The sequence below is a fragment of the Eufriesea mexicana genome, unplaced genomic scaffold, assembly GCF_001483705.2.
Source record: "Eufriesea mexicana isolate 0111107269 unplaced genomic scaffold, ASM148370v2 scaffold549, whole genome shotgun sequence".
NCBI lineage: Eukaryota > Metazoa > Arthropoda > Insecta > Hymenoptera > Apidae > Eufriesea > Eufriesea mexicana.
The window spans coordinates 368,609-380,636 of NW_016908719.1; the positions used below are offsets into that span (position 1 = coordinate 368,609).

Below are 12,028 nucleotides of genomic sequence, written 5' to 3' on the forward strand. Positions count from 1 at the left end.
CGCCGTGGGCCCCGCGACCAAAGTACCCGGCGGTATAATGGAACAGCGGCTATTAGCAGCGAGGAGTATGATCGTTGGCGCGGACGGCCGCGCCGCGAAGGCGTTCCTCTATCGATCCTCTTCGGCTGCGTTTCGCCAGTAGCAGAGAAAGGGAAAGTGGCCAACCGATTCTTTCGCTTTATCGTGACCTTCGCACCCTCCACGAAAAACTCCGCCAACTTTCCCCGTTCCCTCGCCGACGTGTGCGCGCCAAGCACGCGAGCGGAATTTTCTCGCCGAGCTTTCGCCCCGAAAAACATCCGGCCCGATCGTTTTTCGATACGCGAGATTCAACGACGCTGGCTCTCGTGCAAATTCGCCAACAACCCGGACGAATATTCGTTAAAGCAGGTGTACATTTCCTAGCCGACGAGCGTTTTCATCACGGTCAGAGATTTCAGGGAAGACGAACTGCCGGGAGAAGCGCTTTGCACATCACCGGAACACCTACTAAACGCTATGCGCTAACGCGAGCTCCGCGGCCAACGGGCTGCAACGACCAACCCTTGGTATTTAACCAAGGATGAGCTTTTTCCGACAGAATGCTCCCATTGTCGTATTTAATATTAACTCTCGGCAAGGCCGAGACATTCGCGCCCTCTCGTCCAGTGTCGTCCCGCGTGACATTCTCTCGTTATCAATCGCTCTCTATCGACTATTATAGACCCCGATTCTCGCGCCCCATGCCTCGGCGAAGCCGCTCGTGATTCGCCATTGAACGCATTAATACGCAACGAAAGGGTGAAATTGACCGAATGAAAAGTCCGGCTACGTTGCCCCCGGGGCACAGGAGGGGGAAATTCGTTACTCTAGTCGACTGCAATTTTGTACATCCCATTTGTGCCGACCAAGGGTGCCGCCGTTGCACGAAGAACCGAGCGCGTCCCCGGGAGCAGGGATTGGTCGTCGTGTGGCTCGTTGAAAAAATAAAACCAAGTGAAATTGCGTTAAAGCGGATTAGCCACGCTAGGCTTGATTTAACGAACCAGCCCGTACGGTGTGTTTACCATGAATATGAGAAAAGGGACAGGCCTCTTTGTCCGACCCGGGGCGAGACGAAAGTTCAGGTCACGTAAGCGACTCCCGTAGCGCCTCTCCTCGATCGATGAACCCTACTTTCCGTGTAAACGGTTCGTAAAGCCATCGAACTCCAGCCACGGCACAAAATGACAAGAAGCCTAAAACCAACCTAGGCGACGCCGCTCCACTCCCACGGAAATTCGTGACCCACTTGTCAGTGGTGGTTTCGGCTCTAACGGAAGCATATAGGCGTGTCCCGGTGAATCTCGAAAGGGATGCCAGGCAGACTTTAGCATCGGACGAAGCGTCTACCGCGACGGATCGGATCTTTTATGGGGCGAGGTATTTAGACCGCGAATGCGAAATGGACCCGGCGGGTCGAATAGCGAGAGATTCCGCGCTATTGTCCCGCAACGAATTCTTCCACGTTATCCCCGGATGTTTCTGTACCTCGACGGTTCCTTTTCGTAATACATCATTCGGAAAATCCTGTGATCAGCGAGTAATTCGAATCCCGCGATCCTTTGATGTTCTGCCATGGCCGAGGCATAATCTTCCCCGGAGAATGTCTCGCGTTCTTTGAGCCAAGGGCGCGGCGGCATTTCCCTCTCTTTAATGCCCTCGTTATCCAGACATAATCCCGCGGATATATTATCTCGTTGGAAAGCGGGAAGGAACTCGGAGAGGACGTAACGTCGAAGCAACGAATTCCAGACGAAGAACTCGACGTCGACCGTGAATCGAAGGTTCCCCGAGATCCCAGAGGTTCGACGAGCTCCTCCGGAGCGTAAATATTAATACCGTAAAAGAATCCCGATCCTGCCGGCTGTATTTATTTGCCGGTCCCACGGGGCAGCTACGAGTCGTCCCGTTTCGATCCCGAGTAATTCTAACCGCGATCCAATATCGGACGACCATAACTCGAGCCCGACAAATCGCAATTCATGCACGCGGGAGCACGGTGCAGCGTGGACGAGGGTATTAGGAATTCCTCCGGATGTGCTCTCGAAAGACGGAGACGCTATGCATGCATGAGTTACGTTCCGGTACAACCGGGTCGGCGAGTCATTAGTAGCATCGCGACTACAACCGTGAACTTCGCCAACGGAACTACAATGTTGCTCGACATCGTCGCGATGGTCGGCCTTCTGCGGGTACGCGATAGTTGCAGCCTGTTCGTTGCAGATCGACACGACCCTTACGATTCTCCGTCTGCCGACAATTGGAAATTCGATCGGTAACTACCACTGGTCGCGGCGAAACTACGACCTTTCCGAACCGAGAGAAATACCCGAGATTCGAAGACAGGGGCGTATAAACCGTGGAGGAGCTCGGCGAAAAGGCGAAGTGGTCGGACGGTGAAGTTCGGTTGGCTGGTTTTTATTACGAATGCCAATCGATAACGCGGCTCCCACCTCGAAGTTTAACGAGTGGAAGCAGCTGTCCAGGTGGCATTAGTCACCGGGATGTAATTTGTAGCCCACGCCCTGGCTCGCGTACATGTGCGAGAACGTGGCCGTGTGCCCGCGTGCATTAAACGGCGTTAACGATCATCGTTCTTTTAATAATCCCGCACACGTCGGATGGCGGTGTAATTGTTGGCAACTCGTTAAGGCGCGCGCGGTTCCGGCCGCGGAAACTCCGGGTAACTAAAGATAATTGATCCCGAGCTGATCAACGGGAAGTATGGACGCGTCTGTCGATTTAGATCGGTCGCAACGCCGTATCTGCATGCACGCCTCGAGAAGCTCTCGGCGTTCGAAATTAATTCCTGTTTGCGATCGAGGTGGCTGCGCATCCAGCAACCTGGATACGGTTGCAACCGCAACATTTTGCGCACAGCCTCGACGAAGTTAACAAACGCGGCACTCCGTGCTCCGCTGATTCGAAACGCGGCTCGTTCGACGCGTGGCTTTCCCGCTAATTGTCCGAAAGATATATAAATCCTTCGTGAACCGATCGCCGATAAAGGGACAATTAGGCCGAGAGTCCGGCGTCGCGAATTCGCGCGCTCAATTACGAACGCTGCACACCGGTGCATATGATTTTCCGCTTCGACTGAGGCCAAGCTCCGGCGCGTTTTTAAACAGCGTTAAACACGGTCAAATGAATTCGATAAATTGTCGCGCGAGAGATACAGGTGGAAGGGGTCCGGGCCAAGTGGAACGCGATCAACGAGGTCGGTAAATAGGCCGTTAAACGGGTTGTTTGCTTGAAAAATACAATTCGCGAGTGAGAATCGGCTGAACCGTGGACGAAACGGGCACGAGACCGAGACGGAATCGCTGGAGATGGTCGGAGAGGAACGCGAGAACGCGTATAATTGAAATAGATCGAGCTAATTATTATTACGCGTCGGAACGCGCAGATATAATCAGGTTACACGGCAAATAACATTGATTTTCAATGGTCGCTATTATTGGACAAGTGGTCGGACAGCGTGGAAGCCGCAGAGGCGATTTTCCTTTCGTCCCCGATACTCGGGATTTATCGAGTGATTGATTCCAATCAGTTATCCAACTGTTTATCGAATAATCAATGCCGTCGTCTGTTCGTCGATGAGGTGCATGGAAATTACATTTCGCGGACACGCGCGCGCGCGAGCCACCGAGCGGCTGTCCTTTCGTCATCGAAAATTCATGCCATACCTGTTCATTTAGCACCGTTAACTTTAAATACGAACGTAAAACACGCGCGAACGATAAAACGTCGACAGATACCGCGAATATTTTACGACAAAAGCCTCGTTCATTGACAGGCATTATAAAAAGTTCGTTTGGAAATTCCGTCTCGTTCCTCGTTTAGTTAAAATTCGCGCGAGCGTGCCGAAAAGAGGAGCCGAACGAGAGAAATTGTTACCGCGCCGACCGCGAAAAAGGGTCCGACGAAATAACCGTTCCGTCGAAAAATATTCCCCGATGAGGGCGAAAATACCCCTGGTAACGCGTCTAGCACGGAATTATCATGAAGAATGTACATCGTTGTACGGAATATACGCGTCAGCCTGTGGAACCCAACGCTGTCAAACCGCGGACGTCCAAAATCGGAGCCTTCGCCGTGAAACGAGCCAATAAACGGACAGGGGGCGGAGGACAAACAACGGAATAAAGCACGGGGGCCAAAAGAATGGCCGAAGCTAATGTATAGGCGCACAAACAATATTATAAGCTAATTTCCCGGAATCGCGTGCCGTTTGTTCGTTACGCGGGGACGGCTGCGGATTAATTTCATCGAAATGGCGCAATAGGCCGTGCCGCGTACGCTGCAATGTCAATTTAACCCCGCGAATGGTCCATCGGTTCCGCGGAATTGTAAACAGACGCAGTCTCGTTCCGATCATCGTCATGAATTCGTTACGCCGAGCCGGTTAACTTTCTCATCGTCGCCTGATTCTCGCGGATTATTTAAATAACGCGACCCGTTTCGTTCGCGTTCAACCCCCGTCTACAATTATCGATACGCGATAAGCTCGATACGCGCACCCGTGCGAGCACGCGCTAATGTGTTCACAATTTAGGGGATGATTCGTTACTCGTACCGCGGGGCGGTGAGTAATCAACGGGAAAGAAGAATATTTTCCACGTTTTCCACGTTTCCCAAATTTGCACCATTATCGGCTTACAGCTATAACCGCCGCGAAGAACCCTGGTCATAAATAAATTTCACCCTGCTCCTTTCCCTCTCGTATTTTTACCATACGGTACACTCGCTGAACAAAGGGTTTCCGAAGCGAACGCGAATCTGTAGAGCTTATCGCGACCTATCCGGTAGGTACCTGGAGAGTTGAAGGTCCCTCGTCTGCGAATTTCCCAGAAGTTCGGTTGCTATAGCGAATTCCCATAATTTAGGAGAATAGTTCGCACCGAGAAACGAAAAACGAAACGCCCTGAATATTAACGAATTTCGATTCGATATTTTATAGGTCCTTTGTTAATGGGGTAAATTTTTGAATCGCGCGCGAAAACTACGCGCATCTTTGTGACATATCGCTCGACGAAAAACGAGGAAAGAAGAATTTTACACGCGGAAGCTGATGCGCGCGTAACGCCGATACTAGATATCGAGCGTCTTCCTTTTAATGGGTATACCGATGCACGGCCTTCTACCTCCGACACACTTTTATGGCAATCAATCGAAGCCGTAAAACCTTCTCGAGTCAACACGTGACCCATACAGATCTGGTTTCCCGTCTTGACCACCACCGTTAGAACGTCTCGAGGAATGTTACGACCTAGTCAGGCTTGAATTATGTCTATCGCAGTCATGTTCGAAACACGTTGATGCACGCGATACCATTTTTATCCTGCGGTTACGTTGTTCCAGGAACACGCGAAAAATTCGCACGTCTGGTTATTCGACATCGCACGAAACGCATTGTCTCTCGTCTCTTCTACTATCCGAAGAGTCAACGCTAGTAGTGACAGTTCACGGTCTACGTTTCCTGATAGTAATTCGATGAGAGTAAATTAACGCGAGACAACGAGGTACAGAGAGAGTATGAAAGGCTAGCTGAAAGGAATTCGCGACTGGCCTAATTCGAAGGAGCAAAAATGGGACTTACCTTAAGCTGATGTTGCGGTCGTCTGAGCGCACCCTGGTCTCGTCGTCCGCCTAGTCGATCGGCCTCCGCTTCCAATCCTTCCATCGAGGACTCAGCTTCGCTCAACCAAGCCAAGAACTTGTCCAGGGACCGGTCGAAGTTGTGGAGGGAGTTCATCGCGGAGTGAAGCAGTTTTCCTCGATTGATGATACTAAGAAGGATTTAATAGATATAGCCTGGTCGCAAAGCACGGCCATTTCGTTCTATTCCAGTTCGAATTTCGCGGAGAGTTTCTGTTCGAGTGCCACCGGGGCTCCAAAATTAATCGAAATTTCGGGCAGAGAATTGCACGAAACCGCGAACCGACGCGAGTAAAATAAACCGAATGCAACGTACCTGGAGTTCAAGTTGTTGTATCTCTGATTGATGGTCTCTGTCATCTTTTTCACGCGGGTCGTGTCGTCCTCTTGATAAACGGCGATCAACTTCTGAGTGAGCTGATTGAACTGCTCGATCTGGTGCTTGTACTGGTGGAGCTCCGCGTGGAACGACTGCACAAACAAAACAAAGTTCAGTTAGTCGACGAGTCTGATTATCGAACGGTTTAGAAGCAATCGACGCGATGGAAATATTTCATAAACGACGGATAAATTTCCCCGGCACGAGCGTAACGTTATTTCTGTTCTTCGTAACAGTTCCGGGAAGAATCTTTGCACAACGGTTATTAACAGTTATTTCTGGAAGCATTTCAACCCCCGAGGGAAGGCCAGCGCAGAGGCGAGTAAACTTATCTCGCGAGCACCTTCGTCGTCCGTCGAATCGAAAGTCGCATCTCTCGATAACTCGCAAAAGTTAAATCTTCCTAGAGGAGGAGGAGGCCCGGCTTCGAACTTTTATGCCGGTATACCGTGTGGTGGAAACTTTTATTTGGCCGGCCAGGCGACCGATTCGCGTGGATAAAACTTACCGGTAATCCGGATTAAGCCGTCGAACCGGAAAACGCGTTCTTATTGCCCGTCTTCGCCCGACGAATTATCTCGGACTTTAATTTAAAAGAAACCATTCGATCCCATGGGCTTAGCCACCATGGGAAGCAGTCAAAGATCGCTGAATATATGCAGACGATACAAACGAGTGGCAAATGAGAAAGGAAACGGATGAATCGCGATAATTCGAAGGAAAACAGATACCGGATAGACAACGGGGAAGCAACCCTTTTAAACGAAACGTACACCGAAAGTAGGTTCTCGCGTAGGACAGGGCTGAAGTATTAGTTTAGGACCCCCTGGAACCGCGCAAACTCTTACGGTAGATTGTTGCAGTAACCGAATAAACGAACGGAATATTTTTCTGGAGCACTTTCCGCAGCCATCGCGCTTCGTTCGAACGTCGAAAAGGGAAGCTCTCGAGATACGAGGTAAAACAATGACCGTTGCTTCTTCCCCGCCGATCTGATATAACGTACCTTTCCCGCGATTTTCCCCGACGTTGTTGCATACCATATAACCGGGAAAATATCTACGTACGCCCGATAATTTCAACGCGAACCAACAAGCGAGAAAAAGGACAATAGCGGAGGGGCATGGAACGCGAGAGGATTGGCAAGAGGATGGAGGTGGAACCAGAGGTACAGCCCGAATCCCGAAGATACAGCGTTCCCCGCCGAAATAAATTATTCCATGAATATCTCATTCGGCTCTTTTGAATGTAAACAGAGTTCCGACCGCGTGATGTACTACACCGTGGCACGATCTCGCGTTGATTGGGACTTTGGCCGTTCCTTTGCCCACCCCGTGCGCTCTGCTCGGCCATTTTTCCCTCCACGAGTCGCGTTATTCTGGTACACAAAGCGGAACGTTGCTAAAAAGAGGTTAGTAGCTGCTGGGATGAATACCGATCCGTTCGTTCTCTTTAATCGCGGTCGCGGCCTGTAACGAAGCTCCTAGCTGCCCATTATACTCGCGACCGTTCCTTTTTATATCTATTTTTTCCCCCCTTTTTCTCTCCCTTTTTCCATTTTTTCCTCTCTTCTTTTTTCTCTATTCGAGCAATTGCAGAGAATGCTCGCCGGTTAGATTATACGGGAAACTTTATTCGGTCGCTTTCGTAATTTTCTGATGGCATATAATCAGATTACGAAATTACCACGAGCCGTCTTCATGCCGGATGGAATTTAATATCGTAGGAGAAATTTTTTCTCTGCTCTTTCCTTTTCTTTCTCCTTTTTTTTTGTTGCTCTTTTCTCCTACCCCCAGTATCACCTGTTTATCTGCGCGCTAGCGAGGGTTCTGAAGGGGTGGGTGGTGCATGACGAGAATGGGGGAGTATGGGAGGAAGGCGAGGTAAAATGGGATAAACTCGTAGAATGCGGGAAACATTTTACGCTAACGTAACGCGTATTGTTCTAGTAGGAAACACTCGTTGTTCGGGACTTTTTATTCCCCGTGTCTCATTAGAACTTCGAATGCATTTTAGCCCGTAAGGACGTTACGTGTCCAGTTACATCCGGGGAAGAAAAACGAGTCCGTAAAATCCGCTTAAGGGAGCATTCCGCGTCGAGATAAAGCAACCGCTCGAAGTACTTGTCGCGGCTTTAAACGTTAATTTATTTACCCTGTATGGAGCGACACGGCAAAAGCCAGCTGACCAGAATTACATCACGGACGATGACTCGACGTTCTCTCGACGCGAGACCACGATATCTCGCGAGCGAATCAGCGCAGGGAAAACTTGGAAGGAATGGAAACACGGCGCGATTTTACAGCCCTGGCTGTTACTCGAAACTGGAACGTGCGTTTGAACACACGGAGAATCGATCATCGGGATCATCGATCGACAGGCCGGGATTTAAACCCCGCGCCGAACCCATTTACCGCTGCCAATAACACGGAATTCCCAGATGGTCATTCATTCAGCCCCTCCTAATCGCAATCAACGTAAATTGCTGCGATCAAACGGGAGAACCGGTTGCCTTCTGTCCGTTGCACAGCCATTGACACGCGCGGAATAAAGAGGAGATAAAGAGGACGACCCGGAGAGGTCGGTCTTCCGCGCACGGGTTAATGCAGAGCAGCCCGGGCAAGAAAGAGGAGAAAAATGCCAGCGTACCTTTTGTTCCCTGAGCTGTGCCTCGAGAACATCGGCGGTGTGTCCGACGGCCCGCATTTTCTCCAGCCGAGTTTCCATTCGCGCCAACCAGACCTCCACCTCGTTCCTCTTCGCCTCGTATCGCTGGCTGTCCCCGAGCATCGCGTCCAACTCCGTCTTCCTCTGCATCATTTTCGAGTTCATCTCGTCCCAGTGCTCCCTCAGCTTCGTAACTGCAACAACAATCGGCCGGACGTGCCATTTCAAACGATCCGTCTGCCACTATCTTCCGCGTTTCTCGTTTTTTTCTCTCCGCCGTTTAAAGCGGAACGGTTAAACGCGGTGCGCGACACAACAGCATCGTCAGTCGGCTGGGAGGTTATTACGGGACAGAGGAGGAATAATTGACGATAAACGGCGGTCGCGGAAGGTATCGAGATCGAGTGGAAACGCGGAACAGTCTCCGGCGAAGATGGCCGACGCTGATAGCGAACGCTTTTCGCGACAACCGATGATTTATGCGTTTAACGTTGCGCGAGACAGGTCCACACGTTGACATACTCGTTCCGTAAGGTAAGATACGATCGATTCGGCCGGGAGAAAAAGGCAATGACGGATTAACTCGTTAAAACAGCGTACGCTACTGGATTATTAAACGGAACCGGCAACAAACGGAATAAATCCAATCTGTTTCTCGTTAGAAATTCATTTTATACGCTTGCACCCTTTACGCGAACCCGAGACCCAATAACGGAGCGGAGGTAAAGCGCGCGGAGCTTGGGGGCACGCGTTTGGCTATTATAACCAATCAGTTCCTTTTGTGGGAATAATTCGAAAAAGCCGACCTAACCGGAATTAAACTTTCATCCTGTTCATCGTCGTTCGCCTAACAAGGGTCGCATGAATAAATAAACCTATCCAAGCCGTGGAAGAATCGTTCCAATTATTCGATCGCTCGCGCCGTGAGAATTTCGCTACTCCGCGAGCGTGCCAACGGAACAACGCGGTAATCGAAATAAAGGTAAGAGCGGCGGCGAGTCGCATGATCGATTCGTCGGGGCCGCGCGCGACGCACGTTCGAATTCGAGTGCGACCGACTGTGCGAAGGCTCGTTAATCGAACACGAGAGGAAGCGGGGGTCGCTGGCACGTGCTCGTTGTTTCAAGAAGCACTTCTCGGCGAGCTAAAATCCACGTTGAAATTCGCGCCAGACACGAGGAATCAGCTGGAAGGTGTCCAAGCTGCAGCAGCTTAGCGGGAAGGACGCGCAGCTGGGAAAGCGGGGCGCAAAGCATTGGCAGCGATTCAACATCCGTAACAACAGAATTACCACGCGTGGACAGCTCTGTAGAATGGGGTTCTATAGTGTACCTTTGATGATGCAACGCATGTGCACGATGTTTCGCGACAGGGTGCCGGCGAACAGGACCGAGGCTAAAACGAAAACAACGTGATTGAGAGAGCGTCACCCTCGAGGTACCGCGTGATTAAAATGGTTAGGCCAACGCGCGATGGGGATGGTCCGGATGATTCGACTCGCGCTTCCAACTCCGTTCGTTTTATCGGAACGAGAACGATTTCATTTGCTAGACACACTTCCGATAATTCGCTAACGCGTTAACGAATTTTTAAATCTATCTTCTTTCTTTCTCCCTCCCGTTGCTTTTAATGCGCGACACAGACGAATGGTTAAACGCGGTATTTCATATACCAGAGGACCGATGCAATCGTTCGATTCGATGTAATCAAAAGCGCAGCTAAACCGAGTGATAATATTCGAAAACAGCGATACAGTTGCCGATTACAATGGAGGAGAGTCAAACGCGTAAGCACTCCAGGCGATTCGCAGTTTAGCGAATCCCCGCCAACTGAACTCTCGTCGATATTCGCAGGCAGCGTCACGATTTAACATGAAATAGGGGGGTCCTATATGTTTCCGAAAATTAAAAAATACGCGTTTCAGCGGAAACAATTTTCGAGAAATCCCGACACCGGACGTGAAATATTTCGCGAAATATTTTCGTTAGAGACGATACCGTTAAACCAATCGATTCGCGTCCACCGATTAAATGATCGTACACGGAAGCGGGGAGGAAGAGAAAATAAAAAACAAAAAAAAAAAAGAAAACGAGCGATAAAACGTAATAAATCGCGCAGAAATTTCGACCGTATTTGTTCAACTTCTTACCTTACGATTCGAGTTGCGATGGCGCGTGCCATAGTCGACGGCAAGGTCGATCACGCGTCGAGCCATTTCGTGCGAACGCGGCGAAGAATAACGCGCGACTGAGACAGGAAAACATCTGCTAAAATGAACCACGAACCTACCCGAGGCTCACAATGTTTACCTTGGTCCCTATCTTCGAACCACGCCTCCTACTACGTCGTGTTCCGCCCGATTTCCTTACCGCAAGTCTCGCGCGACATCGTAGAAGAGGTTAACGCGTTTGCTGACGATCTCGAAGCAGCTGTCGAAGAAACGGAAAGGCGATCGATCATCGTGGATCCGTTCGCATCGATACATCACCGTGGCTAATTTTCTCGCGGACAGGGAACAAAGAATTACGATCGGAGTGCATTCGCACGTAGCCGGAAGCATATGCTAGGCTCGCAGACTGATATAATCCGACAAGCCACGCATGGCAGACTAATGTTGCGGAGTTAAGAGGGAAGAGCACCCACGGTACGACTACGTGAGCCTTGGATCCCGGGACCGGAAGTAAAGTGGCTTGATCTATCATCCCCCACCCGGCAGACACCCGGGTCTGCGAAGGGATACCCCGTGCAAAAGACGAGGACGTTGTCTCCCAGCAGCTGCTCTCGATGACTTATTACGAGAGCAATTCGCTCTCATCGACCCCTACGACTCAGACCCCGCGTGCCCTACCCTTTTGAACTCGCGTCACAAGCGTGACAAGTGTTCGATGGGACATTAAAGATGGCACGTACACCCTTCAACTCGCAGCCCAGCCAACGCGCCGCTGAACTCCCTACAACCTGGTCACGAATGTGGCTTAATTTTCCTTCAAATTTCCATATCGTTAACGAAACTCTCTCTAGTTTCTTTCTTCCCCCGTCCATGTATTTTATCCTGTTTTATCGTATTTTTCATTCGGTTTTGTACGCGCGTTTACGTATAGACGAATTTTTGTTTCGGACACAAGGGAAACCGTAATATCGAACGGGGTAGAAATATTTTTTTTATAAAACCGGGATTATTAACCTGACCGCGTTAAAAACTAGGGAGAGACCGGTGTTCCGTAGCCTGTCCCTCTTTACGCAAGCTTACGAGCCAAGTAGAGCGAAAACTCGGTGTTCTCGTTGGTAACAGCTTGAATGCCG

General features: G+C 50.3%; 1 protein-coding gene across 1 annotated transcript in view; it reads right to left on the bottom strand.

Annotated features, from left to right (window-relative positions):
• The window catches only part of LOC108545796 (dystrophin, isoforms A/C/F/G/H), a 460,097-nt gene that overhangs the window by 309,907 nt on the left and 138,162 nt on the right, over positions 1 to 12,028 (bottom strand). The window contains exons 37-39 of the mRNA XM_017897579.1: positions 8,708 to 8,919; positions 5,996 to 6,150; positions 5,621 to 5,810 (exon numbers count right to left, since the gene is read on the bottom strand). Of these exons, the coding sequence (XP_017753068.1) occupies positions 5,621 to 5,810; positions 5,996 to 6,150; positions 8,708 to 8,919 (557 nt within the window). The remainder of the gene's footprint in view (positions 1 to 5,620; positions 5,811 to 5,995; positions 6,151 to 8,707; positions 8,920 to 12,028) is intronic.